Source organism: Pleurodeles waltl, unplaced genomic scaffold, assembly GCF_031143425.1.
Source record: "Pleurodeles waltl isolate 20211129_DDA unplaced genomic scaffold, aPleWal1.hap1.20221129 scaffold_155, whole genome shotgun sequence".
Classification (NCBI taxonomy): Eukaryota; Metazoa; Chordata; class Amphibia; order Caudata; family Salamandridae; genus Pleurodeles; species Pleurodeles waltl.
In genome coordinates, this window is record NW_027149861.1 from 477,377 (window position 1) to 500,772 (window position 23,396).

Below are 23,396 nucleotides of genomic sequence, written 5' to 3' on the forward strand. Positions count from 1 at the left end.
CCCAGGAGGCCCTCTCCCTTGCCCAGGTGGTGGCTACCCCGCGGAGCTCCCCCCTTGCCTGCATCGCTGAAGAGACCCCTTGGTCTCCCATTGATTTCAATTACAAACCCGACTTGTGTTTGCACACTGCACCCGGCCGCCCCCGTGCTGCTGAGGGTGTACTTTCTGTGCTAACTTGTGTCCCCCCCCCCGGTGCCCTACAAAACCCCCCCTGGTCTGCCCTCCGAAGACGCGGGTACTTACCTGCTGGCAGACTGGAACCGGGGCACCCCCTTCTCCATTGAAGCCTCTGCGTTTTGGGCACCACTTTGAACTCTGCACTTGACCGTCCCTGAGCTGCCTGGTGTGGTAACTTTGGGGTTGCTCTGAACCCCCAACAGTGGGCTACCTTGGACCCAAACTTGAACCCCGTAGGTGGTTTACTTACCTGCAATAACTAACAATTACTTACCTCCCCTAGGAACTGTGAAAATTGCACTAAGTGTCTAGTTTTAAAATAGCTATATGTGTTTTATTTGAAAAGTAGATATGCTATTGTGATTATTCAAAGTTCCTAAAGTACTTACCTGCAATACCTTTCATGCAAAGTATTACATGTAGAATTTGAACCTGTGGCTCTTAAAATAAACTAAGAAAATATATTTTTCTATACAAAAACCTATTGGCCTGGAATTGTCTCCGAGTGTGTGTTCCTCATTTATTGCCTGTGTGTATGTACAACAAATGCTTAACACTACTCCTTTGATAAGCCTACTGCTCGACCACAATACCACAAAATAGAGCATTAGTATTATCTCTTTTTGCCACTATCTTACCTCTAAGGGGAACCTTTGGACTCTGTATGCACTATTTCAAAGTAAGGCATAGTATGCACAGAGGCAACTTCCTACACATACTATGCCACATTTAGGGCTGAGGAAGTGGTAACCCAAGTTAAAAGGCTTTTTAATCTTATGAAGATGCCACAACATAAATAGCTACAGACTGCAACACACCTTTTACATACATCCTTTTAACTTCAATTCTACAGCACTGAAGCACATGGTGGGGTATGAGGTGGATGGTGATGGGGTTGTGTGTGGGTAGAGGAGAGGCAGCAGCTTTACTGTTAAGAAAAACAAATGTTAAGACAAATTAATGTTTTAAGGTTGTACTCACCTTGCAACATCATCTGCTTTTGAAACATCTTCCGAAACACTACTAGTAGTGTCATCGTTCTCTTGTGTCGCTGGGGGAGCTTGCTCTTCATTTGAATCTGGAACAATTTCATTTTCTAATCCAAGTGTAGGAGCAACAGCTGCAACTTCAGATTCAACTGGAGGAAAAACTGCTGCTGCTGGGGCAGTGATAGAGGATACAGTGCTCACTGGAGTAGCAGCAGAAACTATAGGAGAAGCAACTGGAACCGCAATTGGGGCAACTGGGACTGCCATTGGTGCAGCAAGCGGAACACCTAAAGGAGCTGCAAGGGGACCTGCCAGAGGAGCAGCCAAAGGTGCAGCAAGCGGAGGTACAAGAGGAGCAACACCAGGAGGAGCAAGGGGAGCAGCTAGTGGAGCAGCTAGTGGAGCAACCAGAGGAGCAACCAGAGGAGCCGATAGAGGAGCAGAAACTGGCACAGGAATAGGCGAAGAAACAGGAGCAGAAACTGGAGCAGACACTGTAGCAGGAACAGGGAGTGGGATATTTGTCATCTCTGGTGCAGACGCTGTAGGAGCAGAAGACACTGGAGCAGAATCCTCCTGTTTACTGTTGAATGAAAATAAACACAAGTAAAATTGTGGAAATGTACTAAATGCGTGTAGTTACATATTTAGTTGGCCGTTCTGTAAGTCTAGATTACATTATCTGAACAGCAGCCATGCTCCAACAAGACTACAAACCTAATGCAGTAAGAATTCAAAATTAACAGATCGCTATCTAACACTGCTACTCCCTATTAACTAAAAAAAAAAAAAAAAAAAAACACAGTAATGCAATTAAAACAATTTCTAATTTTAACATTAGCAATTAATAATTTTTTAAAACCTCTCTCACTGCGGGTACTGCCAACATCGTGTCATCTGTAAGTGGCCACATTTTTTTCTATAGTGTTCAAGAACAAGTTACTCGCCTTTGAAATGTTCTTTCTGTTGAATAACCTAACCACAAATTACTAACTTTAAGAATATCCACAGCTGCATAAATGGATCTAGAGATGTTTGTAGCATGTCTCAAGCTTGCCAAAAGGTTGTTTCATGTGGCTCTGTTGTGACTCTTTAGCATCCCATAACTGAAGGAGCAGAGCCGCATACAAGCATCACTTCTGTGTGCTTACACCAGTTTCTTCCAGGAATCTTAAGATGTTTAGACGTCCGTTCCACAGCACGAGGAGGTGGGAGGACAGTGGGCAAGCTGCGTTTAGATAGACTATCCACAAGAGAGAGTGTTACTGAAAGTAACTAGTTTGTTCTGTCGGACTCTTAACTGAATATTGTTCACCTTGTAAATAGATACCATAGTCTTGGCAGGTAGGCAGTAGTGCTTTCCAAACGTGTGCTCTGATGCCTACACTGCAGCCTGACAAACACACAAGAAAGATACTGCATTCAAAGATTAGGGTGAACTAGCCAAAGAGAGCATTTTCTTTAGAGGGCGTTACTACATTTCAACACTATCCGGAGGGTTAAGCAAAAAGGCATTGTGAGTGACTTTACTCAACAACGTGTGTACAAGCTTTCCGTTGTGGAGAGCCTTGTCTAATGGGAAGCCAGTCTTCATCGTCTAGCAAGAGGTAAACTGACAGGACTGCCCAACCACGACTTGGACCAAGTAGCCACAATGGTCTATGTAAGAACGTCTATAAATGGCAACAGTGCCACAAATGATCTCAGTTAACACGTTTGCCTTGATTTCAACAGCAGGCCGATGTAAATCAAACACTTCTGCCACTTGCACAACTTCTACAAAAGATACACTTTCCTTAGTAGGTGTCAGAGGGGACAAGTCTAGCCCACCGTCTACGGATGTACCCACCCAGTCCATTAGCATTTTGTACAGGCCAAAATCAGTATAAAGAGGGGGTGAGCCTGCTGTCCACCTTATCACAATGGGGAACAGGCTGAATACTCTCACCGCATCAGAGTGTCTCTGATAGAACTGGAATTAGGGCAGAAGCCGAGGATTGGAGTCTGGCTGAGTCTTTGCCTTCTCTAGTCCTCTTGCGCTGGGAGATCACAGAGGACTGTCCTCAGCTCTCAGCAAGTAATTCATGGAATGAAAGGGAAGTCAAACATGCTTGTTTGCAAGAGGATTATCTCCAGCATGACCTCACTGTCCCAGGGAAGAATGCCATGCTCTGGACATGTGAAGGTGGGCAGTTGAGAAGGAGTACTACTGAACAGGTAAAGAGCTGCAGAAACAGGCACACCACGTACCAAGAGGCACCAGTACCTCCCCCCCATCCCTCCAAGCCCTACTAGCATCTCTGGACCTCCAAATTACAAAGTCCCCAGCACCAGAAGTGAAGTGCATAAAGTACATTGTTGCAAACCACCTTCATTGCCAGTCCAGTCTCAGGAAAAATAAGACATTGCACTGGTCTCCTTGGTGTGTCTGTGGTGCTCTCAGAAATCACTCCTGGTATTGGCATCCTCCTCTGGCCTCAGCCTCCTTTGGACTCTTTACAAGATTTATCTTCCTAAGGGCCAGTGGCTTCATGAAAGACTGGTAAGATTAATCAAATCCATCAGACGAGGAGCTGCCAGGCCAGGAGTTGTCAAACCTTCTCACAACAGGCCACTGGGTGTAGGTTTCACTTCCATGAAGACTTCAGGCCTCATCTCAGACTAGATTAGAGTGTGAAATTCAAGGCAAAAGAGGCCATCCCAGCATATCAACTTTAAGTTTGCAGTGAAGCACCTATCCATTCTGTTGCAGCGCCTGCTATCAGATACCAAACAAAACGCTGTGGCGCTCTAAAAGCCAGACAGTCGGCCTAAGGCACCAGTCCACGTGTCTCAACTGGCACAATATGCAGTGGCCCACCAGCAACTCCGGACCCTGGTCCCAGATACAGCAGATGTCAATGATCTTTCTTTATTACAACAGTTTGTTTGGGAGACATGGACACAGCTTCCAGTGAACACAAGTAGTTGCATTCAACCAGAAACTCCCACTGTGTCCTCACACAGATTTTTGAAGCTATGACCATTGAGACCATTAAGCCACCCCAGGATATAATGAAGACATTTTATGCCACAGTGGCCATAACTTCTTCACCTACTTCCTTTACTTGGCCCAATTGCCAACTCATCTTGGAGTTTTATTTTTTACGTTTGTTGCAACACCCACAACCTATTTGAAATGGATCTTCTTAGCTTGATTTTCCAAGAGGGTTTTCCTAATTTCCTTCTCCAACTTGCTGGCTGTCCCTCCTCAATGTTATCCTCCCGCCCTCCTCAGACAGGGAGCAGTCCATAAGTGGCTGATTTTAAGCATTTTTTTAAAAATCTTTCTTCATTCAGGTGCAGTACTCAGTACATCACAAAAGCACCATCTGACATGAGACGCTGCAGATTCACATGCTTTGCACATCCCGCCATCTAGTGTTGGGCTCGGAGTGTTACAAGTTGTTTTTCTTCGAAGAAGTCTTTTCGTGTCACGAGATCGAGGGACTCCTCCCCTTTCGGCTCCATTGCGCATGGGCGTCGACTCCATCTTAGATTGTTTTCCCCGCAGAGGGTGAGGTAGGAGTTGTGTATTATAGTAATAGTGCCCATGCAATGGAGTTGATATGTATGTACATAATGTGGTTTAAAGCGATATATTTACAAATTTACAAATGTTCAAGATCAACTTCAAACGGCTACAGGATCCCGGGGAGCCGGGCGGGCGCATGTGAATCTGCAGCGTCTCATGCCACGAACAGATGTACACTGGGTAAGTGACATTTTCCGTTCAATGGCATGTGTAGCTGCAGATACACATGCTTTGCATAGACTAGTAAGCAGTTATCTCCCCAAAATTGGTGGTTCAGCCTGTAGGAGTTGAAGTTGTTTGAAACAAAGTTCGTAGTACTGCTTGTCTCTTTCAGCTACAGAATCTGGCTCTGGGAAGAACACTGGTAGTTCTACTGTTTGATTCGAGTGGAACAGTGATATGACTTTTGGTAAGAACTTAGGATTTGTTCGTAGAACTACTTTATGCTTGTGTATCTGAATAAAGGGTTCTTGTATGATAATGAAAATGTCACTTACCCAGTGTACATCTGTTCGTGGCATCAGTCGCAGTAGATTCGCATGTTTTGCAATAGCTCGCCATCTGGTGTTGGGCCGGAGTGTTACAAGTTGTTTTTCTTCGAAGAAGTCTTTCGAGTCACGGGACCAAGTGACTCCTCCTTTTGTCTCCATTGCGCATGGGCGTCGACTCCATCTTCGATTGTTTTTCCCCGCAGAGGGTGAGGTAGGAGTTGAATTGTAGTAATAGTGCCCATGCAATGGAGTGACTAAGTATGTACCTATTTAAGGTTGAGATGATACATATACAAATAGTTGAAGGTAACTTCCAAACTGCTACAGGCTCCCGGGGAGGCGGGTGGGCACATGCGAATCTACTGCGACTGATGCCACGAACAGATGTACACTGGGTAAGTGACATTTTCAGTTCGATGGCATCTGTCGCTGTAGATACGCATGTTTTGCATAGACTAGTAAGCAGTTATTTCCCCAAAAGCGGTGGATCAGCCTGTAGGAGTGGAAGTAGTTTGAAATAATGTTCTTAATACGGCTTGACCTACTGTGGCTTGTTGTGCAGATAACACGTCTACACAGTAGTGCTTGGTGAATGTGTGAGGCGTAGACCATGTGGCTGCCTTACATATTTCTTGCATTGGGATGTTTCCTAGAAAGGCCATGGTAGCACCTTTCTTTCTGGTTGAGTGTGCCCTTGGTGTAATGGGCAGCTGTCGTTTAGCTTTAAGGTAGCAGATTTGGATGCATTTAACTATCCATCTGGCTATACCTTGCTTTGATATTGGGTTTCCTGCATGAGGTTTTTGAAATGCAATAAATAGTTGTTTAGTCTTTCTGATGTTCTTTGTTCTGTCAATGTAATACATCAATGCTCTTTTGACATCTAATGTATGTAGTGCCCTTTGAGCTACGGTATCTGGCTGTGGAAAGAACACTGGAAGTTCCACTGTTTGATTTAGATGGAACGGTGAAATAACCTTTGGCAAAAATTTAGGATTGGTCCTTAGGACGACCTTATTCTTGTGTAGTTGTATAAAAGGTTCCTGTATTGTAAACGCCTGAATCTCGCTTACTCTTCTTAGGGAAGTAATGGCGATGAGAAATGCCACCTTCCAGGATAGGAACTGTATTTCGCAGGAGTGCATGGGTTCAAAAGGTGGACCCATAAGTCTAGTTAGGACAACATTTAGGTTCCATGAAGGAACAGGTGGTGTTCTTGGTGGTATAATTCTCCTAAGGCCCTCCATGAATGCTTTAATGACTGGTATCTTATATAGGGAAGTTGAATAGGTAGTCTGCAGGTATGCAGATATTGCTGCAAGGTGTATTTTAATGGAAGAGAAAGCCAGGTTAGATTTTTGTAAGTGAAGCAAGTAACCCACTACATGTTCTGGAGTTGTGTGTAATGGTTGTATTTGATTAATATGGCAGTAGCAGACAAACCTCTTCCATTTACTTGCATAGCAGTGCCTGGTGGATGGCCTTCTGGCTTGCTTTATGACTTCCATACATTCTTGGGTAAGTTGTAAGTGCCCGAATTCTAGGATTTCAGGAGCCAGATTGCTAGATTCAGCGATGCTGGATCTGGGTGTCTGATCTTTTGGTTGTGTTGTGTCAACAGATCTGGCCTGTTGGGCAATTTGATGCAGGGTACTACTGATAGGTCTAGCAGCGTTGTGTACCAGGGTTGCCTTGCCCAAGTTGGTGCTATTAATATGAGTTTGAGTTTGTTTTGACTGAGTTTGTTTACCAGGTAAGGAAGGAGAGGGAGAGGAGGAAAAGCGTAAGCAAATATCCCTGACCAGTTCATCCATAGGGCATTGCCTTGGGACTGTTTGTGTGGGTATCTGGATGCGAAGTTTTGGCATTTTGCGTTCTCCTTTGTCGCAAACAAGTCTATCTGAGGTGTTCCCCAGAGTTTGAAATAAGTGTTCAGAATTTGGGGGTGAATTTCCCATTCGTGGACCTGTTGGTGATCTCGAGAGAGATTGTCTGCGAGTTGATTTTGGATCCCTGGTATAAATTGTGCTATTAGGCGAATTTGGTTGTGAATTGCCCAACGCCAAATCTTTTGTGCTAGCAGGCTTAACTGCGTGGAGTGCGTCCCCCCTTGCTTGTTTAGATAATACATTGTTGTCATGTTGTCTGTTTTGACGAGAATGTATTTGTGAACTATTATTGGTTGGAAAGCTTTTAGTGCTTGAAAAACTGCTAGAAGTTCTAGGTGATTTATATGCAGTTTTGTTTGATGTACGTCCCATTGTCCTTGGATGCTGTGTTGATCGAGGTGTGCTCCCCACCCTGTCATGGAAGCATCTGTTGTCATTACGTATTGTGGCACTGGGTCTTGGAAAGGCCGCCCTTTGTTTAAATTTATGTTGTTCCACCACAGAAGCGAGAGGTAAGTTTGGCGGTCTATTAACACCAGATCTAGAAGATGACCCTGTGCTTGAGACCACTGTGATGCTAGGCACTGTTGTAAGGGCCTCATGTGCAGTCTTGCGTTTGGGACAATGGCTATGCATGAAGACATCATGCCTAGGAGTTGTAATACCATCTTTGCTTGTATCCTTTGTGTTGGATACATGCGTTGTATGATGGTGTTGAAATTTTGAATTCTTTGGGGACTCCTTTTGATGTGTCTATTATGGCTCCTAGGTATTGTCGTACCTTGCGCGGCAGAATGTTTGATTTTGTGAAGTTGACGGTGAACACTAGTTTGAAGAGGGTTTGTATGATATGATTTGTGTGATTTGAGCACTCTATTAACGAATGGGCCTTGATTAGCCAGTCGTCCAGATATGGGAACACATGTATTTGCTGCCTTCTTATGTGTGCAGCGACTACCGCTAGACATTTGGTAAAGAATCTTGGTGCGGTTGTTAATCCGAAAGGCAGTACCTTGAATTGTTAATGTATTCCTTTGAATACAAACCGTAGGTATTTCCTGTGCGATGGGTGTATTGGTATATGGAAATAAGCATCCTTGAGGTCTAAAGTTGCCATGTAGTCGTGTAGTTTTAGCAATGGTAATACTTCTTGTAGTGTGACCATGTGAAAGTGGTCTGATTTGATGAAAGTGTTCACTACTCTGAGGTCTAGGATTGGTCTCAGCGTTTTGTCTTTCTTTGGTATCAGAAAGTACAGTGAGTAAACTCCTGTGTTTATTTGTGTGTTTGGCACTAATTCGATTGCATTCTTTTGCAATAGTGCCTGCACTTCTATCTCCAGGAGATTGGAATGATGTTTTGTCAAATTCTGTGCTTTTGGTGGTATGTTTGGAGGGAATTGTAGAAATTCTATGCAATAACCATGTTGGATAATTGCTAGAACCCAAGTATCTGTAGTGATTTCCTCCCATGCTTTGTAATAATGACTTATTCTTCCCCCCACTGGTGTTGTGTGGAGGGGGTGAGTGACATGTGAGTCACTGTTTAGTAGTAGGGGTTTTGGGGCTTTGAAATCTTCCTCTATTTCTAGGGAATTGCCCTCCTCTATATTGTCCCCGAAAACCTCCTCTATACTGTCCCTGGTAACTGGACGGTGTTGCTTGTGAGGTGCTGGCTTGTGTGCTCTGACCCCGAAACCCCCCTCTAAAGGGTGTTTTACGGAATGTGCTGTAATTCCCTCTGCTCTGCGGGGAGTAGAGTGCGCCCATGGCTTTGGCAGTGTCCGTGTCTTTTTTGAGTTTCTCAATCCCTGTGTCCACTTCTGGACCGAACAGTTCTTTTCCATTAAAAGGCATATTGAGAACTGCTTGCTGAATCTCTGGTTTAAATCCAGACGTTCGGAGCCATGCATGCCTTCTGATAGTTACAGATGTATTAATTGTCCGTGCAGCTGTGTCTGCAGCGTCCATGGAGGAGCGGATCTGGTTGTTGGAAATGGTCTGTCCCTCCTCAACTACTTGTTTTGCCCTATTTTGTAGGTCCTTTGGCAGATGTTCAATGAGATGTTGCATCTCATCCCAATGGGCCCCGTCATAGCGCGCAAGTAGTGCCTGGGAGTTCGCGATGCGCCACTGGTTTGCAGCTTGTGCTGCGACTCTTACCAGCTGCATCGAACTTGCGGCTTTCTTTATCTGGGGGTGGTGCATCTCCAGATGTGTGGGAGTTGGCCCTTTTCCTAGCTGCTCCTACAACGACAGAGTCTGGTGGCAGCTGTGTAGTGATGAAAACCGGGTCTGTAGGAGGCGCCTTATACTTTTTTTCCACCCTTGGTGTGATTGCCCTACTTTTGACCGGCTCCTTAAAGATTTCTTTTGCGTGCCGGAGCATACCAGGGAGCATAGGCAGGCTTTGGTATGAGCTGTGGGTGGAGGAGAGTGTGTTGAATAAAAAATCATCCTCGACCTGTTCTGAGTGGAGGCTTACATTGTGAAATTGTGCTGCTCTAGCCACCACTTGAGAATACGCGGTTGTAAGGAAATGCCTCCTTGGCATGGTTGCCCCCTGACTTTTTGCCTTTGCTGATGCTATGTTTACAATTGAAAGTGTGCTGAGGCCTGCTAACCAGGCCCCAGCACCAGTGTTCTTTCCCTAACCTGTACTTTTGTATCCACAATTGGCAGACCCTGGCATCCAGATAAGTCCCTTGTAACTGGTACTTCTAGTACCAAGGGCCCTGATGCCAAGGAAGGTCTCTAAGGGCTGCAGCATGTATTATGCCACCCTGGAGACCTCTCACTCAGCACAGACACACTGCTTGCCAGCTTGTGTGTGCTAGTGAGGACAAAACGAGTAAGTCGACATGGCACTCCCCTCAGGGTGCCATGCCAGCCTCTCACTGCCTATGCAGTATAGGTAAGACACCCCTCTAGCAGGCCTTACAGCCCTAAGGCAGGGTGCACTATACCATAGGTGAGGGTACCAGTGCATGAGCATGGTACCCCTACAGTGTCTAAACAAAACCTTAGACATTGTAAGTGCAGGGTAGCCATAAGAGTATATGGTCTGGGAGTTTGTCGAACACGAACTCCACAGCACCATAATGGCTACACTGAAAACTGGGAAGTTTGGTATCAAACTTCTCAGCACAATAAATGCACACTGATGCCAGTGTACATTTTATTGTAAAATACACCCCAGAGGGCACCTTAGAGGTGCCCCCTGAAACTTAACCGACTATCTGTGTAGGCTGACTAGTTTTAGCAGCCTGCCACAAACCGAGACATGTTGCTGGCCCCATGGGGAGAGTGCCTTTGTCACTCTGAGGCCAGTAACAAAGCCTGCACTGGGTGGAGATGCTAACACCTCCCCCAAGCAGGAATTGTCACACCTGGCGGTGAGCCTCAAAGGCTCACCTCCTTTGTGCCAACCCAGCAGGACACTCCAGCTAGTGGAGTTGCCCGCCCCCTCCGGCCAGGCCCCACTTTTTGGCGGCAAGGCCGGAGAAGATAATGAGAAAAACAAGGAGGAGTCACTGACCAGTCAGGACAGCCCCTAAGGTGTCCTGAGCTGAGGTGACTAACTTTTAGAAATCCTCCATCTTGCAGATGGAGGATTCCCCCAATAGGGTTAGGATTGTGACCCCCTCCCCTTGGGAGGAGGCACAAAGAGGGTGTACCCACCCTCAGGGCTAGTAGCCATTGGCTACTAACCCCCCCAGACCTAAACACGCCCTTAAATTTAGTATTTAAGGGCTACCCTGAACCCTAGAAAATTAGATTCCTGCAACTACAAGAAGAAGGACTGCCCAGCTGAAAACCCCTGCAGCGGAAGACCAGAAGACGACAACTGCCTTGGCTCCAGAAACTCACCGGCCTGTCTCCTGCCTTCCAAAGATCCTGCTCCAGCGACGCCTTCCAAAGGGACCAGCGACCTCGACATCCTCTGAGGACTGCCCCTGCTTCGAAAAGACAAGAAACTCCCGAGGACAGCGGACCTGCTCCAAGAAAAGCTGCAACTTTGTTTCCAGCAGCTTTAAAGAACCCTGCAAGCTCCCCGCAAGGAGCGTGAGACTTGCCACACTGCACCCGGCGACCCCGACTCGGCTGGTGGCGATCCAACACCTCAGGAGGGACCCCAGGACTACTCTGATACTGTGAGTACCAAAACCTGTCCCCCCTGAGCCCCCACAGCGCCGCCTGCAGAGGGAATCCCGAGGCTTCCCCTGACCGCGACTCTTTGAACCTAAAGTCCCGACGCCTGGGAGAGACCCTGCACCCGCAGCCCCCAGGACCTGAAGGACCGGACTTTCACTGGAGGAGTGACCCCCAGGAGTCCCTCTCCCTCGCCCAAGTGGAGGTTTCCCCGAGGAATCCCCCCCTTGCCTGCCTGCAGCGCTGAAGAGATCCCGAGATCTCTCATAGACTAACAATGAAAACCCGACGCTTGTTTCTACACTGCACCCGGCCGCCCCCGCGCTGCTGAGGGTGAAATTTCTGTGTGGACTTGTGTCCCCCCCGGTGCCCTACAAAACCCCCCTGGTCTGCCCTCCGAAGACGCGGGTACTTACCTGCAAGCAGACCGGAACCGGGGCACCCCCTTCTCTCCATTCTAGCCTATGTGTTTTGGGCACCACTTTGAACTCTGCACCTGACCGGCCCTGAGCTGCTGGTGTGGTGACTTTGGGGTTGCTCTGAACCCCCAACGGTGGGCTACCTTGGACCAAGAACTGAACCCTGTAAGTGTCTTACTTACCTGGTAAAACTAACCAAAACTTACCTCCCCTAGGAACTGTGAAAATTGCACTAAGTGTCCACTTTTAAAACAGCTATTTGCCAATAACTTGAAAAGTATACATGCAATTTTTATGATTTAAAGTTCCTAAAGTACTTACCTGCAATACCTTTCGAATGAGATATTACATGTAGAATTTGAACCTGTGGTTCTTAAAATAAACTAAGAAAAGATATTTTTCTATATAAAAACCTATTGGCTGGATTTGTCTCTGAGTGTGTGTACCTCATTTATTGTCTATGTGTATGTACAACAAATGCTTAACACTACTCCTTGGATAAGCCTACTGCTCGACCACACTACCACAAAATAGAGCATTAGTATTATCTATTTTTACCACTATTTTACCTCTAAGGGGAACCCTTGGACTCTGTGCATGCTATTCCTTACTTTGAAATAGCACATACAGAGCCAACTTCCTACATTGGTGGATCAGCGGTGGGGTACAAGACTTTGCATTTGCTGGACTACTCAGCCAATACCTGATCACACGACAAATTCCAAAATTGTCATTAGAAATTGATTTTTGCAATTTGAAAAGTTTTCTAAATTCTTAAAAGACCTGCTAGGGCCTTGTGTTAGATCCTGTTTAGCATTTCTTTTAGAGTTTAAAAGTTTGTAAAAGTTTGAATTAGATTCTAGAACCAGTTGTAGATTCTTAAAAAGTATTCCAACTTTTAGAAGCAAAATGTCTAGCACAGATGTGACTGTGGTGGAACTCGACACCACACCTTACCTCCATCTTAAGATGAGGGAGCTAAGGTCACTCTGTAAAATAAAGAAAATAACAATGGGCCCCAAACCTACCAAAATACAGCTCCAGGAGCTTTTGGCAGAGTTTGAAAAGGCCAACCCCTCTGAGGGTGGCAACTCAGAGGAAGAGGATAGTGACTTGGAGGACAATTCCCCCCTACCAGTCCTATCTAGGGAGAACAGGGTCCCTCAAACCCTGACTCCTAAAATAATAGTCAGAGATGCTGGTTCCCTCACAGGAGAGACCAACACCTCTGAAATCACTGAGGATAGCCCCAGTGAAGAGGACATCCAGTTAGCCAGGATGGCCAAAAGATTGGCTTTGGAAAGACAGATCCTAGCCATAGAGAGGGAAAGACAAGAGATGGGCCTAGGACCCATCAATGGTGGCAGCAACATAAATAGGGTCAGAGATTCTCCTGACATGTTGAAAATCCCTAAAGGGATTGTAACTAAATATGAAGATGGTGATGACATCACCAAATGGTTCACAGCTTTTGAGAGGGCTTGTGTAACCAGAAAAGTGAACAGATCTCACTGGGGTGCTCTCCTTTGGGAAATGTTCACAGGAAAGTGTAGGGATAGACTCCTCACACTCTCTGGACAAGATGCAGAATCTTATGACCTCATGAAGGGTACCCTGATTGAGGGCTTTGGATTCTCCACTGAGGAGTACAGGATTAGGTTCAGGGGGGCTCAAAAATCCTCGAGCCAGACCTGGGTTGACTTTGTAGACTACTCAGTGAAAACACTAGATGGTTGGATTCAAGGCAGTGGTGTAAGTAATTATGATGGGCTGTACAATTTATTTGTGAAAGAACACCTGTTAAGTAATTGTTTCAATGATAAACTGCATCAGCATCTGGTAGACCTAGGACCAATTTCTCCCCAAGAATTGGGAAAGAAGGCGGACCATTGGGTCAAGACAAGGGTGTCCAAGACTTCAACAGGGGGTGACCAAAAGAAAGGGGTCACAAAGACTCCCCAGGGGAAGGGTGATGAGACAACCAAAACTAAAAATAGTAAAGAGTCTTCTACAGGCCCCCAAAAACCTGCACAGGAGGGTGGGCCCAGAGCCTCTTCACAAAACAATGGGTACAAGGGTAAAAACTTTGATCCCAAAAAGGCCTGGTGTCATAGCTGTAAACAGCATGGACACCAAACTGGAGACAAGGCCTGTCCCAAGAAAGGTTCCACTCCAAACTCCCATCCAGGTAACACTGGTATGGCTAGTCTCCAAGTGGGATCAACAGTGTGCCCAGAGCAAATCAGGGTCCACACTGAAGCTATTCTAGTTTCTGAGGGTGGGGTGGATTTAGCCACACTAGCTGTCTGGCCGCCTAACATGCAAAAATACAGACAGCAACTCTTAATTAATGGGACTAGAATAGAGGGCCTGAGGGATACAGGTGCCAGTGTCACCATGGTGACAGAGAAACTGGTTTCCCCTGGCCAATACCTGACTGGAAAAACTTACACAGTCACCAACGCTGACAATCAGAGAAAAGTACATCCCATGGCAATGGTTACTTTAGAATGGGGAGGGGTCAATGGCCTGAAACAGGTGGTGGTCTCCTCAAATATCCCAGTGGACTGTCTGCTTGGAAATGACCTGGAGTCCTCAGCATGGGCTGAGGTAGAACTAAAAACCCATGCAGCAATGCTGGGTATCCCTGAACTAGTGTGTGTGAAAACAAGAGCACAGTGCAAGGCACAGGGTGAACAAGTAGAGCTGGAGTCTGGAAGAATGGCCCAGCCTACCAAGAGAACAGGAAAGTCAGTTGGGAAACCAACTGCAACACAGCAAAAGAAAGGGAACCTCTCTTCTCAGGAAGAAGTTCTGCCCTCTGAGGGAACTGAGCCTTTGGAGCTTGAACCTTATCAGGTTGAGCTCTTAGGCCCAGGGGGACCCTCAAGGGAGGAGCTGTGTAAGGGACAAGAAACCTGTCCCTCTCTTGAAGGCCTTAGGCAGCAAGCTGCTGAAGAGTCCAAAGGCAAGAAAAATGGAACGCATAGGGTCTATTGGGAAGATGGGCTCCTGTACACTGAGGCCAGAGACCCCAAACCTGGTGCCACTAGGAGAGTGGTAGTGCCTCAGCTGTTCAGAGAGTTCATCCTAACATTGGCCCATGACATTCCCCTTGCTGGACATTTGGGACAAACCAAGACGTGGGAGAGGTTAGTCAACCACTTCTACTGGCCCAATATGTCCAACATGGTTAAGGAGTTTTGCCTCTCCTGCCCCACCTGTCAAGCCAGTGGTAAGACAGGTGGACATCCAAAGGCCCCCCTCATTCCACTTCCAGTGGTGGGGGTTCCCTTTGAAAGAGTGGGTGTGGACATAGTTGGTCCACTGGAACCTCCCACAGCCTCAGGAAATATGTATATCCTGGTAGTAGTGGATCATGCTACCAGGTATCCTGAAGCTATTCCCCTTAGGTCGACTACTGCCCCTGCAGTAGCCAAGGCCCTCATTGGTATCTTTACCAGAGAGGGTTTCCCTAAGGAGGTGGTGTCTGACAGAGATACCAACTTCATGTCAGCATACCTAAAGCACATGTGGAATGAGTGTGGAGTGACTTATAAATTCACTACACCATACCATCCACAAACTAATGGCTTGGTTGAGAGATTCAACAAGACATTAAAAGGCATGATCATGGGTGTAGGAAGTTGGCTCTGTATGTGCTATTTCAAAGTAAGGAATAGCATGCACAGAGTCCAAGGGTTCCCCTTAGAGGTAAAATAGTGGTAAAAATAGATAATACTAATGCTCTATTTTGTGGTAGTGTGGTCGAGCAGTAGGCTTATCCAAGGAGTAGTGTTAAGCATTTGTTGCACATACACATAGACAATAAATGAGGTACACACACTCAGAGACAAATCCAGCCAATAGGTTTTTGTATAGAAAAATATCTTTTCTTAGTTTATTTTAAGAACCACAGGTTCAATTTCTACATGTAATATCTCATTTGAAAGGTATTGCAGGTAAGTACTTTAGGAACTTTAAATCATAAAAATTGCATGTATACTTTTCAAGTTATTGACAAATAGCTGTTTTAAAAGTGGACACTTAGTTCAATTTTCACAGTTCCTAGGGGAGGTAAGTTTTGGTTAGTTTTCCCAGGTAAGTAAGACTCTTACAGGGTTCAGTTCTTGGTCCAAGGTAGCCCACCGTTGGGGGTTCAGAGCAACCCCAAAGTCACCACACCAGCAGCTCAGGGCCGGTCAGGTGCAGAGTTCAAAGTGGTGCCCAAAACACATAGGCTAGAATGGAGAGAAGGGGGTGCCCCGGTTCCGGTCTGCTTGCAGGTAAGTACCCGCGTCTTCGGAGGGCAGACCAGGGGGGTTTTGTAGGGCACCGGGGGGGACACAAGCCCACACAGAGATTTCACCCTCAGCAGCGCGGGGGCGGCCGGGTGCAGTGTAGGAACAGGCGTCGGGTTCGCAATGTTAGTCTATGAGAGATCTCGGGATCTCTTCAGCGCTGCAGGCAGGCAAGGGGGGGGTTCCTCGGGGAAACCTCCACTTGGTCAAGGGAGAGGGACTCCTGGGGGTCACTCCTCCAGTGAAAGTCCGGTCCTTCAGGTCCTGGGGGCTGCGGGTGCAGGGTCTCTCCCAGGTGTCGGGACTTGGGATTCAAAGAGTCGCGGTCAGGGGAAGCCTCGGGATTCCCTCTGCAGGCGGCGCTGTGGGGGCTCAGGGGGGACAGGTTTTTGTACTCACAGTCTTAGAGTAGTCCTGGGGTCCCTCCTGAGGTGTTGGATCGCCACCAGCCGAGTCGGGGTCGCCGGGTGCAGTGTTGCAAGTCTCACGCTTCTTGCGGGGAGCTTGCAGGGTTCTTTAAAGCTGCTGGAAACAAAGTTGCAGCTTTTCTTGGAGCAGGTCCGCTGTCCTCGGGAGTTTCTTGTCTTTTCGAAGCAGGGGCAGTCCTCAGAGGATGTCGAGGTCGCTGGTCCCTTTGGAAGGCGTTGCTGGAGCAGGATCTTTGGAAGGCAGGAGACAGGCCGGTGAGTTTCTGGAGCCAAGGCAGTTGTCGTCTTCTGGTCTTCCTCTGCAGGGGTTTTTCAGCTAGGCAGTCCTTCTTCTTGTAGTTGCAGGAATCTAATTTTCTAGGGTTCAGGGTAGCCCTTAAATACTAAATTTAAGGGCGTGTTTAGGTCTGGGGGGTTAGTAGCCAATGGCTACTAGCCCTGAGGGTGGGTACACCCTCTTTGTGCCTCCTCCCAAGGGGAGGGGGTCACAAGCCTAACCCTATTGGGGGAATCCTCCATCTGCAAGATGGAGGATTTCTAAAAGTCAGAGTCACCTCAGCTCAGGACACCTTAGGGGCTGTCCTGACTGGCCAGTGACTCCTCCTTGTTTTTCTCATTATTTTCTCCGGCCTTGCCGCCAAAAGTGGGGCCTGGCCGGAGGGGGCGGGCAACTCCACTAGCTGGAGTGTCCTGCTGGGTTGGCACAAAGGAGGTGAGCCTTTGAGGCTCACCGCCAGGTGTGACAATTCCTGCCTGGGGGAGGTGTTAGCATCTCCACCCAGTGCAGGCTTTGTTACTGGCCTCAGAGTGACAAAGGCACTCTCCCCATGGGGCCAGCAACATGTCTCGGTTTGTGGCAGGCTGCTAAAACTAGTCAGCCTACACAGATAGTCGGTTAAGTTTCAGGGGGCACCTCTAAGGTGCCCTCTGGGGTGTATTTTACAATAAAATGTACACTGGCATCAGTGTGCATTTATTGTGCTGAGAAGTTTGATACCAAACTTCCCAGTTTTCAGTGTAGCCATTATGGTGCTGTGGAGTTCGTGTTTGACAAACTCCCAGACCATATACTCTTATGGCTACCCTGCACTTACAATGTCTAAGGTTTTGTTTAGACACTGTAGGGGTACCATGCTCATGCACTGGTACCCTCACCTATGGTATAGTGCACCCTGCCTTAGGGCTGTAAGGCCTGCTAGAGGGGTGTCTTACCTATACTGCATAGGCAGTGAGAGGCTGGCATGGCACCCTGAGGGGAGTGCCATGTCGACTTACTCGTTTTGTCCTCACTAGCACACACAAGCTGGCAAGCAGTGTGTCTGTGCTGAGTGAGAGGTCTCCAGGGTGGCATAAGACATGCTGCAGCCCTTAGAGACCTTCCTTGGCATCAGGGCCCTTGGTACTAGAAGTACCAGTTACAAGGGACTTATCTGGATGCCAGGGTCTGCCAATTGTGGATACAAAAGTACAGGTTAGGGAAAGAACACTGGTGCTGGGGCCTGGTTAGCAGGCCTCAGCACACTTTCAATTGTAAACATAGCATCAGCAAAGGCAAAAAGTCAGGGGGCAACCATGCCAAGGAGGCATTTCCTTACAATGGGGCTCCCAGAAAAGCTCAAAAGGAGATGGGATGTCCTCTTGCCATGTCTGCTTTTCGCTTACAGAGAGGTGCCACAGAAGGGAGTAGGATTCTCACCCTTTGAACTTCTGTTTGGTCATCCTGTAAGGGGACCACTTGCCCTTGTTAAAGAAGGCTGGGAGAGACCTCTCCATGAGCCTAAACAGGACATAGTGGACTATGTACTGGGCCTTCGCTCTAGAATGGCAGAGTACATGGAAAAGGCAACCAAAAACCTTGAGGCCAGCCAACAGCTCCAGAAGTTTTGGTATGACCAAAAGGCTGCACTGGTTGAGTTCCAACCAGGGCAGAAAGTCTGGGTTCTGGAGCCTGTGGCTCCCAGGGCACTCCAGGACAAATGGAGTGGCCCTTACCCAGTACTGGAGAGGAAGAGTCAGGTCACCTACTTGGTGGACCTGGGCACAAGCAGGAGCCCCAAGAGGGTGATCCATGTAAACCGCCTTAAGCTCTTCCACGACAGGGCTGATGTCAATCTGTTGATGGTAACAGATGAGGATCAGGAGGCAGAGAGTGAACCTCTCCCTGATCTTCTGTCATCAGACCCAAAAGATGGTACAGTAGATGGAGTGATCTACTCAGACACCCTCTCTGGCCAACAGCAAGCTGATTGTAGGAGAGTCCTACAACAGTTTCCTGAACTCTTCTCCTTAACCCCTGGTCAGACACACCTGTGTACCCATGATGTGGACACAGGAGACAGCATGCCTGTCAAGAACAAAATCTTTAGACAATCTGACCATGTTAAAGAAAGCATCAAGATGGAAGTCCACAAGATGCTGGAATTGGGAGTAATTGAGCGCTCTGACAGCCCCTGGGCTAGCCCAGTGGTCTTAGTCCCCAAACCTCACACCAAAGATGGAAAGAAAGAGATGAGGTTTTGTGTGGACTACAGAGGGCTCAATTCTGTCACCAAGACAGATGCCCATCCAATTCCAAGAGCTGATGAGCTCATTGATAAATTAGGTGCTGCCAAATTTCTAAGTACCTTTGACTTGACAGCAGGGTACTGGCAAATAAAAATGGCACCTGGAGCAAAAGAAAAGACAGCATTCTCCACACCCGATGGGCATTATCAGTTTACTGTTATGCCCTTTGGTTTAAAGAATGCCCCTGCCACCTTCCAAAGGTTGGTGAATCAAGTCCTTGCTGGCTTGGAGTCCTTTAGCACAGCTTATCTTGATGATATTGCTGTCTTTAGCTCCACCTGGCAGGATCACCTGGTCCACCTGAGGAAGGTTTTGAAGGCTCTGCAATCTGCAGGCCTCTCTATCAAGGCATCCAAATGCCAGATAGGGCAGGGAACTGTGGTTTACTAGGGACACCTTGTAGGTGGAGGCCAAGTTCAGCCACTCCAACCCAAGATCCAGACTATTCTGGACTGGGTAGCTCCAAAAACCCAGACTCAAGTCAGGGCATTCCTTGGCTTGACTGGGTATTACAGGAGGTTTGTGAAGGGATATGGATCCATTGTGACAGCCCTCACTGAACTCACCTCCAAGAAAATGCCCAAGAAAGTAAACTGGACTGTGGAATGCCAACAGGCCTTTGACACCCTGAAACAGGCAATGTGCTCAGCACCAGTTCTCAAAGCTCCAGATTATTCTAAGCAGTTCATTGAGCAGACTGATGCCTCTGAACATGGGATAGGGGCAGTTTTGTCCCAAACAAATGATGATGGCCTTGACCAGCCTGTTGCTTTCATTAGCAGGAGGTTACTCCCCAGGGAGCAGCGTTGGAGTGCCATTGAGAGGGAGGCCTTTGCTGTGGTTTGGTCCCTGAAGAAGCTGAGACCATACCTCTTTGGGACTCACTTCCTAGTTCAAACTGACCACAGACCTCTCAAATGGCTGATGCAAATGAAAGGTGAAAATCCTAAACTGTTGAGGTGGTCCATCTCCCTACAGGGAATGGACTTTATAGTGGAACACAGACCTGGGACTGCCCATGCCAATGCAGATGGCCTTTCCAGGTCCTTCCACTTAGAAAATGAAGACTCTCTTGGGAAAGGTTAGTCTCATCCTCTTTCGTTTGGGGGGGGGTTGTGTAAGGAAATGCCTCCTTGGCATGGTTGCCCCCTGACTTTTTGCCTTTGCTGATGCTATGTTTACAATTGAAAGTGTGCTGAGGCCTGCTAACCAGGCCCCAGCACCAGTGTTCTTTCCCTAACCTGTACTTTTGTATCCACAATTGGCAGACCCTGGCATCCAGATAAGTCCCTTGTAGCTGGTACTTCTAGTACCAAGGGCCCTGATGCCAAGGAAGGTCTCTAAGGGATGCAGCATGTCTTATGCCACCCTGGAGACCTCTCACTCAGCACAGACACACTGCTTGCCAGCTTGTGTGTGCTAGTGAGGACAAAACGAGTAAGTCGACATGGCACTCCCCTCAGGGTGCCATGCCAGCCTCTCACTGCCTATGCAGTATAGGTAAGACACCCCTCTAGCAGGCCTTACAGCCCTAAGGCAGGGTGCACTATACCATAGGTGAGGGTACCAGTGCATGAGCATGGTACCCCTACAGTGTCTAAACAAAACCTTAGACATTGTAAGTGCAGGGTAGCCATAAGAGTATATGGTCTGGGAGTTTGTCGAACACGAACTCCACAGCACCATAATGGCTACACTGAAAACTGGGAAGTTTGGTATCAAACTTCTCAGCACAATAAATGCACACTGATGCCAGTGTACATTTTATTGTAAAGTACACCCCAGAGGGCACCTTAGAGGTGCCCCCTGAAACTTAACCGACTATCTGTGTAGGCTGACTAGTTTTAGCAGCCTGCCACAAACCGAGACATGTTGCTGGCCCCATGGGGAGAGTGCCTTTGTCACTCTGAGGCCAGTAACAAAGCCTGCACTGGGTGGAGATGCTAACACCTCCCCCAGGCAGGAATTGTCACACCTGGCGGTGAGCCTCAAAGGCTCACCTCCTTTGTGCCAACCCAGCAGGACACTCCAGCTAGTGGAGTTGCCCGCCCCCTCCGGCCAGGCCCCACTTTTTGGCGGCAAGGCCGGAGAAGATAATGAGAAAAACAAGGAGGAGTCACTGACCAGTCAGGACAGCCCCTAAGGTGTCCTGAGCTGAGGTGACTAACTTTTAGAAATCCTCCATCTTGCAGATGGAGGATTCCCCCAATAGGGTTAGGATTGTGACCCCCTCCCCTTGGGAGGAGGCACAAAGAGGGTGTACCCACCCTCAGGGCTAGTAGCCATTGGCTACTAACCCCCCAGACCTAAACACGCCCTTAAATTTAGTATTTAAGGGCTACCCTGAACCCTAGAAAATTAGATTCCTGCAACTACAAGAAGAAGGACTGCCCAGCTGAAAACCCCTGCAGCGGAAGACCAGAAGACGACAACTGCCTTGGCTCCAGAAACTCACCGGCCTGTCTCCTGCCTTCCAAAGATCCTGCTCCAGCGACGCCTTCCAAAGGGACCAGCGACCTCGACATCCTCTGAGGACTGCCCCTGCTTCGAAAAGACAAGAAACTCCCGAGGACAGCGGACCTGCTCCAAGAAAAGCTGCAACTTGGTTTCCAGCAGCTTTAAAGAACCCTGCAAGCTCCCCGCAAGGAGCGTGAGACTTGCCACACTGCACCCGGCGACCCCGACTCGGCTGGTGGCGATCCAACACCTCAGGAGGGACCCCAGGACTACTCTGATACTGTGAGTACCAAAACCTGTCCCCCCTGAGCCCCCACAGCGCCGCCTGCAGAGGGAATCCCGAGGCTTCCCCTGACCGCGACTCTTTGAACCTAAAGTCCCGACGCCTGGGAGAGACCCTGCACCCGCAGCCCCCAGGACCTGAAGGACCGGACTTTCACTGGAGGAGTGACCCCCAGGAGTCCCTCTCCCTCGCCCAAGTGGAGGTTTCCCCGAGGAATCCCCCCCTTGCCTGCCTGCAGCGCTGAAGAGATCCCGAGATCTCTCATAGACTAACATTGAAAACCCGACGCTTGTTTCTACACTGCACCCGGCCGCCCCCGCGCTGCTGAGGGTGAAATTTCTGTGTGGACTTGTGTCCCCCCCGGTGCCCTACAAAACCCCCCTGGTCTGCCCTCCGAAGACGCGGGTACTTACCTGCAAGCAGACCGGAACCGGGGCACCCCCTTCTCTCCATTCTAGCCTATGTGTTTTGGGCACCACTTTGAACTCTGCACCTGACCGGCCCTGAGCTGCTGGTGTGGTGACTTTGGGGTTGCTCTGAACCCCCAACGGTGGGCTACCTTGGACCAAGAACTGAACCCTGTAAGTGTCCTACTTACCTGGTAAAACTAACAAAAACTTACCTCCCCTAGGAACTGTGAAAATTGCACTAAGTGTCCACTTTTAAAACAGCTATTTGCCAATAACTTGAAAAGTATACATGCAATTTTTATGATTTAAAGTTCCTAAAGTACTTACCTGCAATACCTTTCGAATGAGATATTACATGTAGAATTTGAACCTGTGGTTCTTAAAATAAACTAAGAAAAGATATTTTTCTATATAAAAACCTATTGGCTGGATTTGTCTCTGAGTGTGTGTACCTCATTTATTGTCTATGTGTATGTACAACAAATGCTTAACACTACTCCTTGGATAAGCCTACTGCTCGACCACACTACCACAAAATAGAGCATTAGTATTATCTATTTTTACCACTATTTTACCTCTAAGGGGAACCCTTGGACTCTGTGCATGCTATTCCTTACTTTGAAATAGCACATACAGAGCCAACTTCCTACAGCGGTGCTGTCCTCTGGTGGAGATGGCTTCGTAGGGTATGCCTCCGGACTGTTATCTGACACTGGGGCGTCGTATAAGTCCCATGCGTCTTGATCTTGGTCACCCTGGCTCATGGTGGTGTGAGCTGGGGAGTGTGATGGAGTTTGTGCTGGTGAGACGTTAATCACGGGCGGAGGAGAGGGTGGTGGGGTAACTCTTTTCACCACTTTCGGTTGTGGTGTCTGTTCAGTTTGGAACTCCAACCTTCTCTTTCTTCTAATAGGGGGAAGGGTGCTTATTTTTCCTGTCCCCTGCTGTATGAAAATACGCTTTTGCGTATGGTCCACATCAGTTGATTGTAGCTCTTCCTCAAACCTATGCTTTTGCATTTGGGAGGTTAGCGAGTGCTCTTCTGTATAAGAGCCTGAAGCTGGGTCGGTTGCAGTTTGTTTCGGGTCCGAAACTTTGTCTGCGTCCTTTTTCGGCTCCGAGGTGACTTTTTTCTTTTTCGGGGCCGAAACCTGTCGGCGCCGATCTTCGGGCCGCTGTCTCGGCGTCGAGCCGTGTCTACACCGGCATCTCGGTGTCGATGCTTGTCTCCAGCACTTTCTCGGTCCCGAGAAGGCTGCGTG

The 23,396-nt window shown here is 48.0% G+C and overlaps 1 protein-coding gene across 1 annotated transcript in view; it reads right to left on the reverse strand.

The window, feature by feature from the left end:
* Positions 1 to 23,396, reverse strand: part of LOC138274069 (pre-mRNA-processing factor 40 homolog A-like) — a gene marked incomplete at its 3' end in the record, with an annotated part of 550,808 nt that overhangs the window by 466,142 nt on the left and 61,270 nt on the right. The window contains exon 10 of the mRNA XM_069218962.1: positions 1,159 to 1,749. Within this exon, the coding sequence (XP_069075063.1) occupies positions 1,159 to 1,749 (591 nt within the window). The remainder of the gene's footprint in view (positions 1 to 1,158; positions 1,750 to 23,396) is intronic.